A 24,026-nucleotide genomic window follows, 5' to 3' on the forward strand; every position below is an offset into this window, starting at 1 on the left:
GTAAAACTCAAATTCTTTCTACCATCTTTTATCGGTTCTAGACCTTTTAAATATTTTCATGAGAATAATCCCCAATCTTCCGAATTTATAAATTATTTTATAATTCCATTCTCCAATATGCCATTATTGCCCCGCATTCCTACATTTTATCACGCGCGACCCTCAAAAGACGCCAACCTCTCCCTCTCTCCCTACTTGCACCTCAGAATTTCCCATGCGATCTATCCAATCACGATATGGTCCTTCCCATCACAGGTGATATTTAACCAATCATGTTGCATTTCCAGAAAATTGTTCCTCTTCCACTTTTCCATCCCTCCTACTTAAACATTTTCCAAGTTGTCTCCAAAATTATTCCTACCCCTCACTATGAACCCAACTGTGAAAGAGTCATCTCATCGGAGGTCTTCATTTCTTGTAAAATTTAGAGTATAATAAACTCAAGATCAAATGACAATTATAAGTGATAATTGAAACCCTCCTCACCCCAATGTTCCTTTCCATCATCCAACGAATTCTCCTCATTACTACAATTAGCTTCACAAGGATAAATTCGACGTGTAACAAGAATTGTAAAAACTGTTCTGTATTCTGTGTCAGAACTCAGGACCTTACAACTCACAACTTACAACTTACTACGACCACAGTATTAAAACAATTCAATTTACTTCGTGTAATGAAGTTTAATCAATTTTTGGTAGTATTTTCTGCTGATAAACAATTTGGATATTTCCAGTCATTCTATAATTGATAATTATAAAATAGCTTGCAAAAAATATTTATGACTCGAAAAAGGAAGAAATAAGACTGAGGAAGAGTAGATGATTGAGTGAATCATATTCTCGCAGGGGATTTCACGTTGAGAGTTGCGCAACTGGAAATGTAAGAGAGCCGATGGTAATCACCTGATCCTTCTGAATAAATTAATCTTCACCATTCCACGAATGTATTAAATCTCTCAATGGGGATTTACGTCGCTGCCCTTGATGACGATTTGCCGCGATGGGAAGTTGAACTTTCTGAGTCGATTTCCGAATTAATAAGACGGCAGAAGGTTTCGTTCACACTGATCATTTGGATTATTTTATTCATTTCAGCCAATCAATGATGTTACGTCATGCATTTTCATCAATTATGTCTATATTTCAATATTAATTTTGATAAAACGCAGTTTTTTTTATTCAACGATTTAAAACTATTGACATGACGGATTATCAAAGGGTCACTATAGTTATTGTTGGGACCCTGTATGTGTGCACACGATTATTTTATATATTGATTATCGTGCCATTTGAAGGAATAGTTATTAAATTGTATAAAATTCCAAAGCTCATCTCCTAGGAGATCCTTTTGTAAAAAGGACATACACCTCAAATCTCGAATCGAATCGAACATATCGAAATTCCGTAACACTTATTCGTGATTGGTAGATACATTCACAGGGGCAAAATTTGAATTTCACAAGTACACAAGTATCAAGTAAATCAAGTCAAAGGATGAGTTAATTAGTAAAAAATAAAAACTTAGTTAGAAAATGGAAATGAAACAAGTTACTCATCAAATGTAAATATCTATATCTTATCGAAACTCCTGTATTTTCCAAGTCGTCTTACAGCTTCAAGACATTTAAAATTTTGCATGTTGCCTACAAGTGGGAAATAGATCAGCAATTTTTAAAAATCCATGTTTACGAAATGATGACGTGTTCAACGTCATACGCGATTACTTCAGGATCATTTTGGTATACTTATTTTGAATTTAAATATTACATTGGCTTTTTATATCCCTATAATTCAACTGCTCTACCCATACAGTAGTTAAAATAAGGTGCGCTCACCGCAAATGTGACTTAAATAAAAAATATCACAACAATTAAGATTAACCAAATCGCGCGCAGTGGCGCGCGACTATGTCTCGTATTGTAAAAGAAATGTTGGCTGCATGCCTCCTTCACTTAGCCCATGCCATCAAGTCCCGTTTGAAACCACGTGCCAGAATACCATAACCTGACCATTAACTACTTTAGTTTGGATTAGTTTATACAACCAAATAATAAGAAAATTTAAACTTAATATGGGTTCCTCTTGCCAGAAGAAGTAGGCGAGTCCCTGAATGGGTTTGTAAAATTAGTTTTGAGTTAGTTACATTCGAAGGAAGAAGTAGTCTCTTCTAATCTATTGTCCACAATACGAACTTGGTACAATAAACTTTATATCTCACAAGTGCAACATTCCCTTTATTATTTCAAGGTCCATCCGTCTAATTTCTCGTGTGCAGCATATCCACGATGTTAACAAATTTGTGAACGTGTCACATGTCTATCCGTTTCTAAACAGTTGTTTTGTAACGAACTCAATAATATAACAACGAATGAATACAGTGTTTTGGTAATTTTTATGTGCAAAGGCTAGAAAAATAAGACTTTCGTTAAATAATATTTTCCTTGGAGATTTTCTTGTTTTAGAAGTATATATTTCCAGAGTAATCCTTTCTAAGCGGGTCATGTCCATCTACAAATATTAAATATGACACCGAATTAGGAAATGATTTTGATAGATTGAATGAACTCCATTGTTAACTGAATTTTCAATTAATGGTAGATTTATTTTGTTTCTAGGTTTTTCTGTACGGAATCGTAATAGAAAAAACCTTTTTTAAAATGTGAAGAGTTTTTTGGAAAGTATATATAAAATATATGTAATGTGTAGGTGTATTTAAACTCATTGGGTGCACTACATGATACAAAACAGTCAACATTAATCTGCGGTTGTTGGACCACAATCTGGAAATTTCGAATCGAAAAAATTGAACGAATAACAGATCCAGGACAAAGTCCGATGAGGATAAAGATTGACAGTACTTGATGCAATTATAAAGATTACTGAACAACAGACAAAAACAATAAAACGTGACGTGATGTAAAAAATGCGTTTTTCATTGTTTTTGTTGTCATGAGAACCTTGGGATTGAAGGACAAATTGTCAAAAGGCACTTTTATAGACTGAAGGAAGTGGAATATTTAGGTTCTTGATAATTCAAAATCAACTGAAGAGTTCCCGAAATGATTACACACAAAAGAAATTTTGAATAAAACGTAGACCTTTAGTGGGCGAAACGTGGAACGAAATGACAATCTGCCACTTTTTAGGTCAAGTTTTGTTGGAAAAATTAGACTTCGGAGGCTAATTTTTGTGATAAAAATAACATTCCTCCATCGTAACCCTTTGGATTAATTATTAAACTTTTGAGGTTTTAACTGGTTCAATTGTAAAGTTTAACAGAAAATATTCAATACGAAAGGTCGAGATAATTGAACTTTTATATACCGCGCACTTTATTAAGACAATTTTTATAAAAGTTCCCCAAAAAGTTGTTGTTTTCATCGCGAACATAAAAATTCTAACTTCATGAAATCTCGACGGTTTTTGGCCTGTGGAGGTTTCCTCAATGGTTTTTGCATAGATATCTGTATGTGTGTGTGTGTGTGTATATGTATGTATATATGTTACAACTTATTTTACCTGTACACTCCCGAGTGAACACGTTCTACAATCGATTTTTTAAAATATGTGTTCGATAGACATTGATTAGGATACGATCGGATGAGGTTAAGAGTGAAATATTTCCACCCCTCGTCTTTCAAAAACGCCAAAACGTTGTTGAAAAATGAGTTTTTTCTGAATATTTGTGGGACTAATCCTGACTGCAAAGTCTTGATAAAAAAATTTTCTAGATTTTTTATGATTGAGCAAAAAAAAAGTCCTCACAAACATTCCTGAAAGTCTAGTAATTTCGGAGAAATTCTGAAAAAAATCGAATATTTAATACTTTATTTATATTTAACAGTTTCCGCTAAAAAATTGATCATAAAAATATAGCAAGCAAAGCCAAATGAACGATCAGGAACCCACATAAATTTTTTTGCCTGATTTTATTGACCAAGAAAAATAAAATGGAATGACAATTTGAAAGAAAAATTCTATTTTGATTGAAAACTATGTGAAGGGAATAATTGCTATAGAAAAATCAAACTCTATTTCCTTTTTCTATTGAATATTCCAATAGAACGCAATATTTCAATCCGATCAACGAAAAACTAATAGATTAAATCTTATCGTGCGTGCAAAAATATTACAAAATCTTATGTAAAATCTAAGGTAAGAGATCATGAAATCATCTCTTCATTTCTGAATGTCTAATTTTAGTAATTCCGCATAGAGTGGATGTGTACGACCATAAAATGTAAAATTATGAGCTATGATTTAACATAAATATGTGGGTTTTACGTGTTATTCAACATCTATCGATCCTAAATACTGATATGTCTCTATTTCATGTGATCATCTAGCATTTATCATCGTTATCAATATTTTTTAATAATTAGTATATAAATGTATACGCTAGTCATATATATGTAGTATATAGTGCCTTAATGATTAGTGGGTTCACTAGTCTTTATCATTAATTGAATCATTTTGAGAATTTTTCTCGATGCAATGCACATATCCATGAAATGATCATTGCCATAACTCGTCTCGTCGTAGCTTTTACAATCACATCCGGAATATCGTTCCCTTCAGGATTGGAACGTTAAATCATAATCACTTTAATCTGAGTTACATCCAAGCCAAATTGGCTGCCCAAAATACAGACAACATCCGTCAGACCTCTACAACAAACCCGAAAAAATTAAGTGTATCACACCTTAAACGACAAAAAAATTCGCTAACGCATATCACCATAAGTTCATAGAAGAAGTTTGTTAATTTTTAAACAATATGAATTACAAATCTAGAAAATTATGTATTGTAGGGAAAGCAAAATAAATACATATATACAGAAAGGCAATGCAACATAACGACAGTGTAAATAATCTACATTATAGTTTCTATCACTACAAATAAATAATAAAAAAGATAAATTTTCAATGCTTCCACTCGATAGCAGTATAAATACATTATAAATTCTGTAGTGAAGTGGTAAACTAGGATAAGTGCGGAAATGCGAATTTTTCAGGAAAGCGATTTACTTCTCTAACTCGGTAGTAGCTGATTTCAGTTGAATCTGCAATTGATCGCAGGTTCTGCATGTGTCAGTTTTCGGTTCCTTGAATGGTAAGTCAAGCGCCTTGATCTCTTGTTGATATGACCATCTCGAAACGGCTTGATCAGGATATGCTTCCTCATACATTTTAAACATCTGAGTCCGGGTCAAGGGAGAAGGTAGAAATTTCTTGGAGGTTCTGCTGCGAGAATAGTGCTACTCATAAGCCAGGAAACTCAGTATGTGATTTCTAACTACTGTCCCGGAATCCCCAACGAATTATTGTTGATTTGTTTAAATAAATTGTCAAGTGCTGGATTTGAACCAGGTCTGTTTCGAGCGGCTTGTTTTCAGAGGCAAGCACGCAACGAACTACGCCAAGGATCGCTTCAAGTTGATTTCAAACAATGAAGCAAGTCGTGTAAAAATACTAAGATAAGTCAACTTATCCTTTCCCAGCAACTCAACCTCCGAGGATATGTCAACTTATCTTCATTTGCGCTGTTATCATTCCAGTTATCCTCCTCATTTTTGTTCGACACTGGCACCAAAAATTAATTTTCAGCTAAATCCTTTTGTGAGGACCTCCGGAACAATGTTATGCTTCAATTTAAAAAAAAACCCATTTTCAAAAAAAATGCACCTATCCTAGTTAACCACTTCGCTACAGAATTAATTGGTTACCCTTCTAAAAATATTGTTGCGAGTTGCCCCCTCGTTTTAATGTACAAATGAAGTATAAATCGAAAAGGCTTTGTCTTTCGATTCTAACTCCACTTATGTTAACAGGATTTTGGGCAGTCATTCTCTGGATTGATTGGTGAAGGAATAAATAGCCCTTTTACAATTGACATTGTCGTGTTTCTTTTGACTGGAACGAACAATATTTTCAATTATGATTTTTCGAAAATTGTCATTATATTTCATAATGAAACCGAAAAATTTGAGGTACACGTACGATTTCTCAAGAATCAACAATTCGATTTACGTGCGCACGATGCAGATTTAAATCAAGAAAATGTCTCGGACGTGAGTATAAGTCTCGTAGAGAATGCAAATACATAGCTTTATACACTAAACTGCAGTGTTTACGTATAAGTGCAGTATCCGTGTTCGATCCCAAGTGCATTGTGAAAGGCGGTATCACCACTGGTTTTGTTGAATGTATGGATAGTTAACCGGGTGAACTGAAACAAGAGCAAAGCGTCATACGTTATATTGAAATAATTTCGCAATGCAATTATTTCACGATTAAATGATCAATTGTTGGTGTGCACGGTGCAGGAGTGAATGTTTTAATGTTGTTACGATGAGTTTTTAATTTTCTCCGGAGTTTATAAGAGTTAATTGAGCACAATCACTCCGGATAAGAATAAAACCAGACTTTCCTCAATGCTGACTATTCTTATCATATTATGTTGTACGTTCCAACCGGTAATGTGCTACATTTAGATTGAAAAAATTATTATAATCAAGGAAATATCACTTTCGATAGTGTTGAGGATAGTAGATTATGTCACTAGGTCCGGAAAGGACTTTTCAGGACATCTAGCACACACTATTTTTCTTGTTGGTTTATTCTGCTCCAAAAACGATTTTTTCATAAACAAAAATATACATAAATTGCCTTCTTACTTCTTCAACATTCAGTAGTTTGCAGTATCCTTTAATATCTAATTTACGTGATGTGAGAAATGAGTCAATTAACAAAATAATCTTTATATTTAAAGTTTTCAAAAAATAGGGAGTTTCACCAGGTGGAAAATAGCATTCACTTTGCAATCCATTGATAAGATTTTGACGATACTGTTCATAGAGGGGACAGTACTAGAGCACATGATCTATGTATATCTTTAGACGGTTCGCTACATCTGCAAGTAACGATTACAATATAGCTAATCCTTTTCCATGAACTGGCTGATCGGTAATGATCCGCCTTGACCCTGTTCACCCAAGTTACAGTTCTTTTCATAAGTTTAGGATATTGAATGTATCCAGTTTTTGTCCTTTTTTAATAATAATATTCGAAGTTATTGGTTCCATTATGAGTACTCATTTTCAAAAATTTTCCTCCGCCACTAGTAAAGGATTCTCGCTCAACTCCTTCAGTGAAATCTCGTCGAGAGGATGAAAGCATACACTACGTGAGGGCACTTGGCCCGTGCTCAACTCAAACTTTAAGGTTGTGATCATGTGAAATATTTACATAACAGTTTTTGTTTAAATATTCGTGGTGAGTGGTGGAAAAACGTAGCTACAAAAGAATCAATTTCTGTTTGAGATTGTCTGGTTTGAACTTTAGATAAAAATATTGAAATTTGAATAATTTTTCGTGTGTTTAAATGGGGCGCCATGGATTAAGGTTTTTTAATAATCAACGGGTCGATAGATTTTTGAAATGAGAATGGTCTGAGGTAGAAAAAAATCATTAAATCGAGATGAAAAACATTAAATCCATTGACCTGTTTGTTTTTGAAGAATAATTACAGAAAATTCTTAAATTGAAATAAGTAAGAATTTATAATTGAAAATATATAGTTATATTTTAGCTCTCCACACCATGCAATTAATCAAGTGGGACCATGTACAGTCAAAAGATTGTATTTTAATCTCGGCCACTGGGCAGCGCATAAACTTTTTACTGAGACTGTCGCGCGAAAACAATCTTAACCCTCGAGCCGTTGCACTTTTCTACCGTGTGATAAATTACGGTAATCGACAAATTAGTGGGTACGAACTGGGATTATCAACAGGTGTGGAAACATAAGAGAAGGGACAAGGATCCAAAAGTGGATGCAGATAGTTTCGAGGATTGAGAGATCAAAGAATCTGTGTATATTCGAGAATTCGTTTTTGTATTGTATAGACTCTCTATTCTTTATGAGAGCTTGTTAAGATTACCATTTATGTGGCTTTTTCTTTCGAAGATTTATGTACTTTCAAGCCATTGTTTTTGGTCAATATTCTTGACAGAATTACAGCTACTCAAAATACCGACTACCAACTTAATTTCTCTCTTGTTAAATTCAGTAAATTTAAACGTACTCAGAATCATACACAAATTTATTATATAAACATGACAAAATATATAGTATCTCAACGTCATCACGATTAAATAGCTAGAATGGCTTAAATCGCAGAGTAAATAAATCATGTTGATTTGAGTACTTTAAACAGTAAAAAAAAATTCATTATCTTGGGCTTGCACAGAACTGCCGTTGAGGTTTACATAATTTATACCTTTATTTATGACCTTGAAGTACATCGAACTATGAAAATGCCTATTGTCATGTATTTTTCTCAGCAGAAAGCGAAACATATTTTATAATTTTTCTATATTATATATTTTTCATTATAATTAATTATAATTATTGGAGTTTTCATTTCAAACTGTTTATCAAAATTAATTTACAGTTAGATGGAATGGATCTTTGTACGATTTGTGTTGCTTTTATTCTCGTGTTCCCACTTGATATTGAAAAACATTTTCATGGGTGAAAATTCTGACAAGTTTGGGGTGTGATGTGTGTGGTCTGTTTTCTTGAGTCTAAACAGAGGTGTGCGACTGGGACATTGCTAATGTGAGTCATCAGGTGCAGGGTGTTGTAGCCCTTCAGTCTTTTTAGTTAGTTCCTCTGAGGAAACACACCAAAAATGAAGGTAAATAGTTCCGTACTAAGCGGGGGGGGGGGGCGGCTCCGTTCGTACTTGTTCAACGGTAGAAATGATCAACTGTACAGAGAATTTTCAAACGGTGAGAGCACCACTGTGCAGGGATTCAACTGTCGAGAGAAAAAACTAGGCATAGCCACATCTGTACAGGCGGCGCAGGGTGATTTAAACAGCGTCGACAAGGTAGAGATTGATAGTTTTTTCTCTCGACAGTTGAATCCCTGCACAGTGGTGCTCTCACCGTTTGAAAATTCTCTGTACAGTTGATTATTTGTATAGTTGAACAAGTACGAACGGAGCCCCCCCCCCACTAAGCGCGGTGCCGTCCACTTTTGAAGGCGAGGTTGCCAAAGCGTTCCGTACCACCCAATTCAAAGCTCGTAGAGTTGAAAAACGCGCAGAGTTCAGTTACTTTAAACTCACTGATAAATAATAATTCAGTATCACCGTGCACCACTGACCAGTCCACTCTCTATTTCCGGCCACAAAATGCAAACAACTCTAGGAGTGACAACGTCGCCCGGAATTATTCTACTACATAACTGGTCGTGCCACCAGCGTTGCGTCGATTTTCTTACCGACCGCACTCCATTAAAAAATGGATAAAAAAATATTCGGTGAATGAAAGAATATATAGTTGAGGATAATGTTGTAGAGTATAATGGAAAAAACAATGACGAAACCTCTCATTATCGTCGGAAGGTAAGTCAGCTACATTCTTATTGTGATGACAAAGGGACTTCGGTACATCCAACTTGAAATATTCTTAGACTCTTAAATAGTTGTCTCTAAGCAGAAATCGCTCGTGTTGAAGCTTCTCGTTTGGATGGAGAAAACTCGCTATGTTGCGTGTCATACTGCGCATTCAGAATTTTTGGTATTTCTCATCATTTTTTCCTTTGATTCCAATTTCCCAAATATAGTTATTTTTCTCACCTCCTTTGCATTTCCACCAATGGGAAACCTCTAATTTTCATTAATTTATTGGGAACTACCACCTCCATTTTCACAAACTAATATTAATTTTTGAAATGATTAGTCAGTAGAACTTAGAACCTCTTAGTAGTTACATCAAATAATAATGTATACTTTTTATTTGAATAAACGGAAAAACAGTGAATCAAGTGAAGTGTTTAATCCCGACGATCCAAGTCTTCCTATATTCACCTATCACATCCTCACTCATTCCAAACAATTCAAAACAAATCTTGAACTAATTACACAAAGGACCCACTCGGCGTGTAATAGTTAGTTTGAGTTTCTTTTTAATTATTCACTCCCCTAACACGCTGTTTACAAAAAAGGAGTTTGTTGTGGAATTTCTATTTTCGAAATTTAGTGACCCTGGCTTCTACCATATGCCTGAAATGTTTGATGGCGAGGTAGATTGCCAGGAGCTCACGGTGGAATGCGCTCCACTTTGCTTGCGCTGGACTGAGCTTCTTCGAGAAGATAGCCAATGGTTCCCAGTCCCCGTTGACTCGTTGCTGCAATGCTGCACCTACGGTGTGGTTGGAGGCGTCACAGATGAGCGCAAGGTTGGCGTCGGCCTTGGGGTGGGCCAGGAGTGCTGCGTCTGCTAGTCTGGCCTTGCAGGTGGTGAAAGCCGTGTGGGCTTCTGGGGTCCAGCTGATGGGAGTTCTACCCTTGGTGTTGCCCACCAGGAGTCCGTTGAGCGGTGCCTGGTCCTGTGCAGTCCTAGGTATAAATCTACGGTAAAAATTTAACATACCCAAGAACTGTCGGAGCTGCTTCGCCGTTGTTGGTGCTGGATAGTCCAGGATGGCTTAGACTTTTTTCGGCAATGGACGTGTGCCCTCCTTGGACACCAGGTAGCCCAGGAACTTCACTTCTGGTTGGCCGAACACACACTTCTGTGGGTTGATGAGGAGGCCATAGGACTGGAGGCGTTCGAATAAGGTCCTCAGATGGTACCGGTGTTGCTCTGGGGTTTCGGACGCTATCAGGATGTCGTCGATGTACGCGTAGGAAAAGTCCAGGTCCCGTAGTACCTCGTCAATGAAGCGTTGAAAGGTCTGGGCGGCGTTGCGAAGACCGAACGACATGTAGGGGAACTTGTACATACCGAATGGTGTGGTGATTGCTGTCTTCGGGATGTCCGCCTCGGCGACCGGTATTTGGTGGTACGCCCGAACCAGGTCGATCGTCGAAAAGATCTCCTTGCCTCGGAGTGCCTGCGATAAGTCCTGGATGTGTCGCACTGGGTAGCGGTCTGGAACGGTGCAAGCGTTGAGCGCACGGTAGTCTCCGCATGGTCTCCAGTCATCCGTCTTCTTCTTGGCCATGTGGAGAGGTGAAGACCATGGGCTATTCGAAGGTCGGGCTGTACCTCGTTGCACCATGGCGCTGAATTCTCTTTTGGCATCGGCCAGGCGGTCTGGGGCCAAACGTCGTGGTTTGCTGGAGACTGGAGGTCCTGGTGTGGTCTGAATGTGATGTTTGGTGTCGTGCCGCGGAGATGTCCCGGTTCCATCGGGTCTGGTGAGGTTGGGGAACTGTTGAAGGAGCTCGTGGTACCGTGAATTGCCTGTCACCGTTTTAATGCTCGGGAAATCGAACACTTCGACTTGCCCGGGTGAGGTGAGCGAGGTGATGGAGTCCACGAGTCTGCCGTTGTGGAGGTCCTCCAAGAGTCCGTAGTGGAACAAGAAGTCTGCTCCGATGATGGGTTTGGAGACGTCGGCGATGACGAAGCTCCACGGAAATGCCCGCCGCAGCTTCAGGTTGAGATCCATGGAAACCGTACCATACGTCGCAATGGTGCTGCCGTTCGCCGCCGAGAGCTCGTAGGATGACTTGCGTTGCGGCCCACGCACTAGACGTCGTGGGAACACACACAAATCGGTTCCGGTGTCGATCAGGAACCGCACCTTGGTGTCCTGATCGGTGATGAAGAGGCGGCGCGTCGTTGGGGCAGAGTCACTAGCCGCCATTAGTGACTGCCCGATCCGTTTCCCTGCGGTGAAGCTGCAGGATTTCGTGCACTGCCGGGCGTCGGGGCCGAATCTCCAGTGATACCAGCAGAGCCGGTCGGTTCCCTGCTGCCGGTGGGTGGAGCGCGACCTGGACCTCTCTCGCCTGAAGTTGTGGCCGCGGGGGGATCCTCCGTCTCCTCTGCTGGACCGCTTCAGGCTCTCGATTTCCGACTGTAGGACGCCGAGTTTTCCCTCGAGGTCGAGGGCCATCTGGGACAGCTTGAGGCTCAGAAGCGCCTCGATGCTGTGAGCCGCTGCCTCAGCGACCTGCGGAGCAGCAGGCGGGATCCTTGGTCTCAGGATCTGGATGGTCTTGTCGGCCAGATCTGCAGCGTCGTCGAGGGAGGCCTTGCGCTGGGTGGCCAATAACACCTGGACGTCGGCTGGAAGGCGCGTGACCCACAGTGTCCGGAGAGCGTCGTCCGGGAAGCTGGGTCCTGCTAAGCTCTTCAGGTGGCGCAGAATCTGAGACGGCCTCATGTCTCCAATTTCTGCGCTTTCTAGCAGCATCCGGATCTTTTCCTCCTGCGAAGAGCTCAGGCGCTTTATGAGCTCCGTCTTTAAATAAGTGTAGGGGTTGTCCGCCGGAGGGTTCAGGATGATATCCCTCACGTCGGTGGCGTACCTTGACCTGGAGAGCTTCCCGCAGATATGGCCGAACTTTGTTGATTCGGAAGTGATCCCGGCTGCGTGAAAACTGTGGTCGGCGATGCCGAAGAAGAGTTCAGGGTCCTCCGGTGTGAACTCTCCTAGTTGCACGGCTACTCGGCTGATTTGGGCCATACCCTCCATCAGGTTCTGCTGCTGCTGTGGAGACCACATGGCCTGCGATGGTGGTGAGGTACACTCGTCGGATGGTGCTCGTTGCTGTAGTGGCCGATCTCGTTCCACGACCACGTGGCGTCTGCTGGGTTGTCGTTGCTCGGCGTCCACGAATTCCTGCTGGATCACGTCGGGGTCACCAATTTGTGGAGGTGAGCAAATGGAAGATAACACCAGGTCGGTCGTATGAACGAGAGTTTATTTATTAATCCTACAAGTGTGAGCGTTGAATGTGTCCAAGTGCTGGCTGGTGAGTAACTGTAGAGTGTGGAAAAATGTGCGGAAAGTGTGAGCGTGCGAATGTTTGGGAAACAGGAGAAGGGATACTAGGGATCTCGACTGTGATTGGCTCGGCATCGTATTCTCGACACGTGACGTCGTGATGCCGGCTAGGTGCACAGGAAGGTTGGGTTCTTCGCTGGGACAGTTCTGGGTTATTCCCCAGGTTTTTATGGTAGGGATGGCGTCGGTCGGGTAGGTGCTAGGTCTAATGGGTTTTGAAAGGTCTAGACAGGATTGGGGAATTTACCCGGGAATGCCAGGGTGTAGTGGCGACGTAGTCACCACAGGTGTTCATTTTTTCATCCCCCCTTCCTCTTACCCACCGCCGCCAGTCATCTCTTTCTTCCGCCGCAGGGGAGCAGTATGGTATGGTGGGGACACCACCACACTCGAACGTTTTCCTCACCGTCGTGCGACCGGGTATTCCACGCCCCTGATTCGTCCAACTTCAACTCTGAATAAGTTGAAGAGGGTGCGTCTGATCAAAAAGTCGCTCAGGACTTTTCGATCCAGAATTTCACCCCCAACTTAAGTTTAAAGTCTGGACGTGCAATTCTGGGACACCCTGTATATATATATATAGGTTTAACAAAAATTCCGTGGTTCATTTTGCTCCTGGGGAGTCTGCTTTGCCCCTCGTTCTATCTGGCCCCTATGCACACTAGCGGTATAAAATCTATAAATGCTATATACTAGCGATATAAAACTTATCATGCTACCATCATATGACATATCATGAAATTTGCCGACATTTCTAAGCATCCGAATATACTTTGTGATCAGAGAAGATGGAAAATACAAATTACGTGGGCACACGTTCCTTGACAAATATCATGATCGCACTTCTACATCTTTCATGTGTTGAATAGTCTGATCGTATTACGCAATCCAAACTAATCTTCATCGTTGTTGCACAGAACTTCATAACAATGATCACGAATCGTTCTCCCAGCAAAATCTATTATGGTATGAAGTACCGAAGCGAATTGAAGCAAAAACGTCTGAATGTTCGGAATAACCGCAGCGTTGCAACAATTCATCAAGCATGACCGAATAATGAGAAGCTCACCAACTTCTCCGCCACGTCCGATAGTTTTTCCTATTCCTTTTGAGGATAACTGATAAGACGGCTTTCCTCGTTGTGGTCCTATCTCGACCACCATTGCAAAAAACCACGGGAATAATCTTATGACACATCGAATACGCGCAAAAAATCCTGTGAATTCAAACAGTTACGAGTGGTAATTACGTTAGAAATTTTGTAAGTCACCTTTTCGATATTCAAAACATTCAAACCTCACGTTTATTACACAAAACAAATGAAAAATCAGTCTTAGAAATTCAGATGAATTTTAGTTTTTAACGGTCCTTCGTTTATCGTTAAGATTCGCTTTAGAGACTTTCCATACAAATAAAGAATTATTTCATAAAAATTACGTGTGTTGCTATTAATTAGAGTACAATATGATGGTAGGCAATTTTCCGCGATGGTCGAATATTTCTTATCTGAAAGCGCAGAATTTTTTCACAGCACTCTGCAATTATTTTAATTGCAATTGAAAATTATAATAAGCCCACTTAAATGTTCCGAGTGCATTTTGAATCGCCGAATGCGCTCAAATTGCAAAATACGTCTGAATATCTATCAGCTAATGATATTTCAACGTCGGTAATAGTCGTCTATATTCGGCTTTCATCCTTAACTAATCACAATGAGTTACAGAAAAATTATTGTGTGGCGCAGTAAAAAATGAATGAAGACACAATAAAATAAACTGGCCTAGACAGGAATTGTTAAAAGATTTCTCTTAATTTTTCCTTAAATTCACATAAAAAATTTTATGAAGTCACATATCAATATTTAGAAAATGTATGACCAAAATTACGGTATTGATAGAAATTTCTATGTGAGTAAAACACATTTTAGTATTCTAGCATTTAACACCTCGATGTTGGTACCTGGTACAGTAATTTTTATAAGACAATACTGGAGGACACCAGAGTTTACGTCAAACTTAGGAAAAACCTCGCTCGTACAATTGAGAGAAAAACTGTTGATCTACTGAGGATGACTGGTTTTTTGGTAACCGAAGGAAATTCCTCACCTCAAAGAATCCTTTTCCGATAATCAACTGGTTGGTTGTCAACTGGTTGTCATGAATTTATCCATCAAAAAAGATTGTTACGCTTTAGAGATAATTAGCAATTTGATTCTGCTCTTGTCCACTTTAAGACCAATTCTATTATGGAATGACTTTCACAAGATTATGTCTATGATAAACGATCTGACAAACTTCCTAAAACTACTGCTTATCAGTACATCTTGCATATAATTTTTCTATCCTACAGTTTATATTTCCATAAATTGAACATAATTGTAATTAATATCATCTCAGGTACTCTTCTGTCCGTCCTGAAGATATTACGAAACAAGTTCCACCTGGAGTGCCATTAATGAAGCAATTTCTTCAAATTTCCGGATCGGTCACTGAAAAGCTAATTCATGGTAAATAGTATTCAGTTCACGGTAGTAGTTTTTAATATGAGTTATATTATTTTATATTTCTTCTTCTTTTAAAGTTAATAACAATAATATTATATGGGATATGTGGGTCAAAGGAAGTTTGTCGCAAAGACACAGAAGTTTAGCAGATACATATTTATTAATATCACTATACACTATTAAACACTATAACATGTTCTTAGTTTTAAGGCTTTCGCGGTCATGATTAATGACATGATTGGCTTCGGGATGGATGCCGCGTCTAGTTTCAGCATTGCACCGAAGTTTCGCAAGCATTGCAGTCTGCATCTTCAGGGCAATAAGCTCCGATGTTTAGGGGTAGTCCTCATATAGCTTTCCCTGTGGTGGTAGGGGAGGGGTGGTGGTGGTGGGGGTTAGCCGATCATGTTTTTTATTGGTCAGCTGGTCAATTTAAAGAAACTTGTTATTTTTTCACTACTTGACTCTCAGTTAAACAATACGCTACTCTTACAGAACGCTTAGGGTGGCATTCTTTCCACACCTCATCTATATTTTTACTACCTTCTATGAACTCTAGAGTAGGCCCTACCAGCGTCACGTGATCCACGCGTCTCTGACCTCGCTGGCTGGAAACGATTTTCCCCTGTCACACGTTTGGGCCTCTCATAAACCCACAAAATATGACTGTCTAGGTACTTCTATTGTACAGGCTTGCAGCCCTGTACCATCCATGTCTATTTGCAATGTTTCTCCACAAAGATCACCTTTTTTTTACATCTACAATAAGATCCTATAGCTCTTAATAAACTTTTTATATTAACTCCAGTATTCCCCGAGCATTTGATTTGACAACAGTTTATATTCAGGTAAATATATCAACACATAAAATCTCAAAAAAAATGATACATTCGATTGGTGAGAGGACCTCGGTGAAGAAAGAGGCCGAATTCACTTTCCAGTACTCGTCGAGATGTCTTCCTCCCCGCTATTATCATTATCGATTGGCGATGTGAGATGACAAACGGGAGTACCAATATTCCTTTCGATCTTCATCCGAATACTGTGTTCAAGCAAAGTGAATTACCCTCGTAGTGTGCATGTGGTGAAAAGTTAAGGTCAGTAGATACACAAAAAACTAGATGTAAATTACGTTTATGAAGTCGTCTTTTACGCTTTCTGACACGTCTTTCCGCTTGAAGTTCAAGCGTAAATAACATTTAAGATCACCCTAAATTATCATTAAATGAACGTAAGTTACAGTTGCATAATCATTCCAATATCACTAACGATTGCGACGAAGCTTACATAAATTGCAAAGGATTGAAAGCTGAAGTGCTCCTATTTTTTAAATTGCCGACACGCGAGGGAGAAAATTGACATTGGAAATTTACGATTTCAACGACTGATTTTTCGATTCCACTGCAGAGCAAGTTGTTATTATAAACCGTAGTTTAAAAAAAACTACGTGTCCTTTAGTTTTGAGTCCTTTACGATATGTGTAACTGTCATGGAAATCGGAAGAGGCCACGTACCTAGGGTACCATGAACTCTAAATTAGAAGATATTATGATAGTTAAATTTGTTATTTTGATTATCATGATGACGGTTGAAAAATTCAAATGTGTCGTAAACTTCGCTGAAAGAAAGCTTTCCGACGGTTTCTTCAAGTGTTGGGTTTCAAATTCATTCATAACCTTTTAATGACGGCGCAAATCATTGCTCCCCCCCTCTCTATATGATGGAGATGGAATTGTCATGGGTTCAAATCCGAGTCTGGACTAAATTTTCTTATAAAATTATATGGAGAATAATTTTATAAGGGTGAAAAATGTTGAAACCTCGGAATGTGGTGTTATGTTGATTTGTATTTATGTTGGAGTATACAATTTGAGTTTGAATGTTGAAATTTTTTTGTGATGAATTTATATATGTCAATACTTACTTGTGTTATTTAGATGTGTAATCGCGATATAAATTGGTAAGTTCAATGTTTGCAATACAGAAATAGTTTGTATTTGATAAAATCACCTCATGTAATTTGTTTAGAAGCGTATAGGCATATGACATGAACCTTCACACATTCGTTGAAATTGTGTATATGCTGCGTACGCGAAATTAGACGGATGCGCCTTGAAATAATAAAGGGAATGTTGCACTTGTGAGATATAAAGTTTATTGTACCAAGTTGGTATTGTGGACAATAGATTAGAAGAGACTACTTCTTCCTTCGAATGTAACTAACGCAAAACTAATTTTACAAACCCATTCAGGGCTCGCCTACTTCTTCTGGCAAGAGGAACTCATATTAAGTTTAAATTTTCTTATTATTTCGTTGTATAAACCATTCCAGACTAAAGTAGTTAATGGCCAGGTCATGGCATGGGCTAAGTGAAGGACACATGCAGCCAACATTTCTTTTAGATATCCTAGGAGATGAGCTTTGGAATTTTATACAATTTAATAACTATTGCTTCAAATGCCACGATACCGAATATATAAAATAATCGCGTGCACACATACAGGTCCCAACATAATTCCTGAAAACATCGACACCATTTCTTTTGACATCATTGAAATCTCCGCTGAAAACATCCGAATTCGAGTTCATTTCGAATTGACTAAACCCGTCAAGCGACATGAACAACCAATTATCGGTAACGAAAATCTATCCGGTTTCTAACTGATTATCTTAAGAAGAACTAAGAAGGAATTCCCGATCCCTGACAAAAATTTCGATCAAAAAATTAGAACCCAACTTTAAGAAATTTATTTCGGAATCCGAGAATAACTAGACATTGCAAAATTAATTCTAAAATCGGAAGAAAATTAATAATAAACAGAATTTTGAATCTGTGTTCTAATTATCTAATTGGGAACCTGCATGCTGAAGAATCAGCAACAAAAAATTAACTCAGCGGAAAATAAATTCATGTAGACGGCTGCAGTGTTACTAAAGAACTAAATAATTCATGCTACAAAATTTCCTTCATGCACTATTGCTCGTTCAATCTCTAATGAGAAACTAATATCTCGAGAACGAAAAGAAATAAATGAACCAAACATCCCCAGAAGACATGGAGTTCAACAGAATTATTACGGATATCCGTTGGACTTCGCGCCATATGATTTCACGCATAACACTTCCCTAAACATAACGAGCCTTGGAATTCGTTCATACAAGCATTCATGAACATGTAATAAACGTCAGGCTGTTCCAAAGATACAGCACTCAGGTTTATACCACGATTTCACTTTTACCCATGCGTACGTCTTATTACTTCCACTAGATTTTATTTCCCGCTCTGATATTCGCATAATGAAAATTGATTACCATTCGTTAAATAAAAAACAATCTCTCAAATTGACAATATCCGATAATTTCATGACATGATGTTTTTTTGCTGTCATATTGAATAGATCATGTTGATGATCAAGTAACACATTTTATAAAGTCTGCAAAGATTGTATTTTCAAAATGTATAGCAACCATTGACTAGTCAGACGGAGAGAAAAATCTGTGAAAAATTCCTGTGCAAAATACTCGAATACTAGCATGTGTTTTATTTAAACCTAAAGATTCCTATAAATACCGTAAATTTTGTAATACATTTGGTAATTAATTATATGTGGCTTCGTAAAATTTGAAGGTCTATCACATTTTATTTGAATTTAAATGAAAAATTGATAGAAATCTTTTAAAAATCCCTATCTAAATCCGTTTATTTTATTATGCCTTTCTTCATTTTTTACTGTGCCACAAAGCAGTTTTTCGGTAACTCCTTCTGACTGGTCAACGATGAGCGCCGAATGTAGCCGACTATTGCCGACGTTGGACTTCGTCATGGACGTTTTGGAACATCCGTTTAGAGCCCACCTCCTCGTACCCATCAGACTTTCAATTTTTACGAGACCGATATCGAAGTTTTCCTAAGCAGATAAAGAAAATTTGCTAGACGGCATAGTAATTTTTCTGAGACTTGCAGTTTCCGCCGAGATTGTAAGGCAGCATAGTAATTTTTATCCAAGTCACACTATAAAAATTCTCAGATTTTTCTCTCCGTGCACCCGCTGCGATCCGACGATTTAGTCAGCTCGACGGAGAAACGGGGCCCGTTCAATGTTGACGAAAAAGTTTCCGAATTTCCTTTGCCATGTCGAAGGCTGTTTCCCATGTACAGTTTGCCAATCGCCAATCATTGGCTCCATTCCTTCGTTGAGATCTTGCGTTCATACTCTTGTGGCACCAACAACGGCCCAAGATTGACCCAAGTCATCCATACACTTAATGACAATCTCTAACTATAGGATGGACCAACATGGACAAGATAATCATTGGTATAACCCTTGAAGACCAGCATTCCGCCGACTATAGAACCGTTGAAGATTGGTATCGCGATGATAGGGCAATAATAGGCCAGGAGTGAAGGAACTTCAAAGTTAGGCCAACACTTAGCCAAGTATGGGCGCTTCAATATTGGGCCAGTCTGCAGCCAATGGTATACATATGCACCAACTGGCTCATGGTATAGCCACCAAGGCTTGGGACATCAAGACTAGGCCAACACTTAGACGAGGGAAAACATTATCCAGAAAGTACTTTTCCTTTGGAATTATTCCCGAACGAATCACTGCGGATTGATCGCAAGTTTTCCGAGATCTAGTATTTGGATTCTGATTGTTGTAGAAGTCAAGTCTGAAAACTGCACAGTTTGACGCGAGTTGATTGAATCTGTGGAGGATGGAATCGATTTTAGGGCACGGAAAAAAAATTTAGGTCAAAATTAGACCTTGAGGGGGCCAAACGAGGGATGAAAGTTAGTTTTATCATAAAAACTAGCCTCCCGAGTCTAATTTTCACAACAAAACTTGACCTAAAAAGTGGTTGATTATCAATTCGGGCGACGTTTCACCCTCTAGAGGTGTAATATTTATCCAAAAGTTCTTTCCGTATGTATTCGTACAGGAGAAAGTGTGATCGATTGTGGAGGGGATGGTCGGGCTAGCGTGTTTTTGATCATTTTTCAGAATGCTGATCGTTCGGAAAAACCCGGCCGTTTTTTGCGCTCCTGTCCCGGTAAATAAAAGGAGAGCGTAATCCAATATTGATGGACGGATGGCTTTATAACTTTGATAAGCAAATGTTACCACTTGATAAACAAACGATGGACATTTATCCTGCTTTTACCACATCTATAATTTGGTAATTCTCATTATTTTTAAAATAATGAAATATGTATGTAATATTTTCCATTGGACTTGCATATTCAACACTAAAAAATTCAATGGAAAATCCTTTTGGTCGTATTATTAAATTCTTTGTTAATCTGAAATTTTATGCGGCTTTTTATTCATATTAAATTTATAACATTATAACGAGACACAAATTTTGTGGTATTTCGAATGATACTTATACGAGACCGAGACCGAAGGTGCGTTGAAATTATAAAAGTAATTGAAAATCTCAAAGTTAGAGTTTTGAATTCAAATTAGCCGCCTTAGTAGACACTTGTAAACCAATGAGGGATCAGCGTGACAGACTTTCGAGTTAATAAAATAAAAATAAATTGAAAAAATCCCTATAGAACACCCCTACATAAAAATCATTGCAAATTTCAAAATTAAATGGGTTCGGAATTCAAATCAGCCGCCTGGGACGATTGAGCCAATGAGGAATGAGAATAAGCGTGACAGACTTTCGAGATATTGATAATATCGATGTTTGCCCTCTTTTCAATAAATGAACATATTGTGAAGACAGTGAAATGAACCCGTAGTTATCATGTGTCTACACAATATCGATGTGTTTATTGTGAAAATTAATTATTTATGGGGCATAAATGATGCACGTGATATAGTCGAAGGTGAAGGTGTTAATTAATTTATCGCCAATACAACTATTTATGAAATGGACGAATTTTTCGGCCACTGGACAAACAATTAAAAATTGAGAGTTTTATTCTGTGGGTGGGACGTCACGCCAGAGAGCTCATACACAAAGCATTGTGGCGTTATAATGCAGACTTTCTTAATCTCTCATAATTGACTAACTTTTCATTATTTATCAAAATGATAAAATAGGTATCTCATATAACTATGAACGAATAAATGAATAATAATATTCTTCAGCCGTTTTTTATATCTAGCAATGACACTAGTTCATGTAAAACCTCATGAAAGTCACCAGACGCTGCAAATTGTGGCAGTCAATCAAATAATAATTATTAAATTATATTTCGTCATTTTTTTATTTTTCTTCCATTTTTTTGGTAAATTAAATGAGTTTCTGGAGGAAAACGCTCAATGTTTTCCATTGTGCATTTTGTAAATGAAGTCATTTACAAGTAATGTTGTATGTGGAGTTCATTCAAATGTATGAGATGTAATAAGCAAGAGAAATTTCGTTCCTGGAATGTCAAAAGTATCCGGATGCGAGAAAGAGAATAAAAAATAGCTGTCAAAATGCGGTAATTTTCTTCAATCTAATGACAAGAAGAATTTTGATGATTTAGATTGGATTTTTTATTTGAAACCGTTACTAACATTTTAATGATCTAAAAAACTTGGAAAGTATACGATTGAAGAAGAATTTTTAATATGAGTGAACAGGTCTTGAACCCTTCGTTCATCTTTTTAACTCCCAAAAACACAAACAATTTTAATTGTTACCTTAATTTTTCTTGTTGCCATAACATCCACACATTTTGCGACAGAAATAAATTCAATTCCACACATCGTAAGTATGATCAGAATTACTACAAAAACTTAGCAGACGAACATATTTCCAAATTTCATAAGGTTATCGAATATTTATAGTTTACTAAATTCGAGGAAATTAGTAGATATCAGAAAATTAGTTTCGAACACGTTCACCGAGTAAAAAAAATTTAGATGTTCACCATATGATTAGTTTTGAGTAACATATCATTATTTTTCAGCGATAGAATGAGTTAATATTCGTCAATTTAGTGGTAAGATTTGTAATTACATATTTTGTGACCTATAATTAATTTCTGGCAAATGTAGCAACTGTGGAATTTTTTGCATCAATCTTGAGGGAATTGACTCCTAATCTCTCGAACCCTAATTGCTTTCAAATGAATTCAACCTCGCTGAGACATAACATTTAGTCCCATATGTCACTTGTAGATAGATGGGCCTCTCCAACTCCGCTTCCCTTCTAAAGCTATTTATTAAGTATAAATTATTGGAGGTATTAAACTGAATAAAACGTGTCGTGAACCACATCATCTAATTAAACGATGTCAAGTCTCACAACTTTACGTGATATTCCCGAGGGTTCGCGATGGGGATGCATCAGTAATAAGAACCCCACAAAGGTCATCATATGATCAGCTCAGCCCTTTCCAGTTCGTCATTTAGCTAAGATCGCCTCCATCTGCTCCATGTCATATCCCTTAGTTGACTGGTTTAGTGGTAAATTAATTGATTCATTTGGGAAAATTCGTTATAGGTCACATACTCAGCAATTACCGTAACATTAATTCTGATGGTTTAGATTGGATTCTTCATTTTGAATCGTTAGAAAAGGGTTTAATGTACTTTGAAAAAATCCAGTGTAACGATTGTTGAAGCTTTTTGTTTGGTAATCAAATAATGTAATATAATGTCTATGAATATATTTTTTATGTACCGTATTTTTTTAGCAGATTTTCATTCAGAATGATAAGAAAATATCATCTACTGGAATAAAAAAATTATTTAGAAGAATATATATATATTGTTATATCCAGCGAAGAATAAAGACGACACAGGTTGGCAAATGTTTGGGGCGGTTTATTAATTACAAGAAGTATTACGATGTATCATGTAAGAGCTCCGAAGAGAGACCCATCAAGAATAATGTTATCCAAAAGACAGTCGTTCTTTTTACCAAGTTCAGATCATAGACAAATGAATGAGTATTCGAAGGGGGACACGTAACAATATGTAGATCATATGATGGATTCTGTGCATAATATATTTACTACAGTTAAATTCTATAGTTGTTGTAAGAAAGTTCTGGATCGGAGGGGATCGGTGTGAGTGGATTTGAGCGGTCCAAAAAAATAGATAACGGTTACACGACACTTAACTTATTTATTGACTAACAAAAAACTAATTAACTTTAATAATTAATGAAAGTTAAATGCTTCAATAATGAGCGGTGCCTTATAACTCGATTATTAATATTTGAGCGGTCAAGAACAATTTTGAATGAATATCCGAAACACAGTTAAACACGTGTTGCTTTTACTGAATCCCGGACGAAAAAGTGAACGAGCGAAGCAGCCCGATCGCTCAATCGGACGATTTCGAGGGGCCTCGAGGTCGGTGGTGGGGCATCCCCCTTATGCCGGATGGCTGTGAGCTGTCCAGAAAGTGGCGCCCCATCACCCAAAAAATGTGAAATAGGCCCTTAGTAACAACTGGGTTGTTATGATTTGGCCTGACGGTGAGCAGGCGTTAGTGTTGGTAATGGAATCCTGGTCGGCTTCCAGGAATTCCAACATCCTCCCCAGCCGTCAGCAACTTGAGAGTAGCTGTCGATGAACAATATGACCTAAAACAAAAATTTGGGGATCAAAAATATTCACAGAGCGTATGCTGGGTGGATCACCCTGTAGCTGTCCGAAGAGCTGATCCCTGGTGTGCTGGCTAAGCTTGGAATCATCCGAGACGTTGGGGGGGTCGTAAATCCCGTCCAATCCGGGTGATTCCATCTTCAC

General features: G+C 38.2%; 1 protein-coding gene across 1 annotated transcript; it reads right to left on the bottom strand.

Annotated features, from left to right (window-relative positions):
- Positions 1 to 10,502: 10,502 nt before the first annotated feature.
- Positions 10,503 to 24,020, bottom strand: LOC135169783 (uncharacterized). Its single transcript, XM_064135080.1, has 2 exons — positions 23,895 to 24,020; positions 10,503 to 12,650 (listed from the first exon to the last, which is right to left on the bottom strand). Exons 1-2 carry the CDS (start codon positions 24,018 to 24,020, stop codon positions 10,503 to 10,505), a joined length of 2,274 nt encoding a protein of 757 aa, XP_063991150.1.
- Positions 24,021 to 24,026: the final 6 nt, after the last annotated feature.

This window comes from Diachasmimorpha longicaudata, chromosome 15, assembly GCF_034640455.1.
Source record: "Diachasmimorpha longicaudata isolate KC_UGA_2023 chromosome 15, iyDiaLong2, whole genome shotgun sequence".
NCBI lineage: Eukaryota > Metazoa > Arthropoda > Insecta > Hymenoptera > Braconidae > Diachasmimorpha > Diachasmimorpha longicaudata.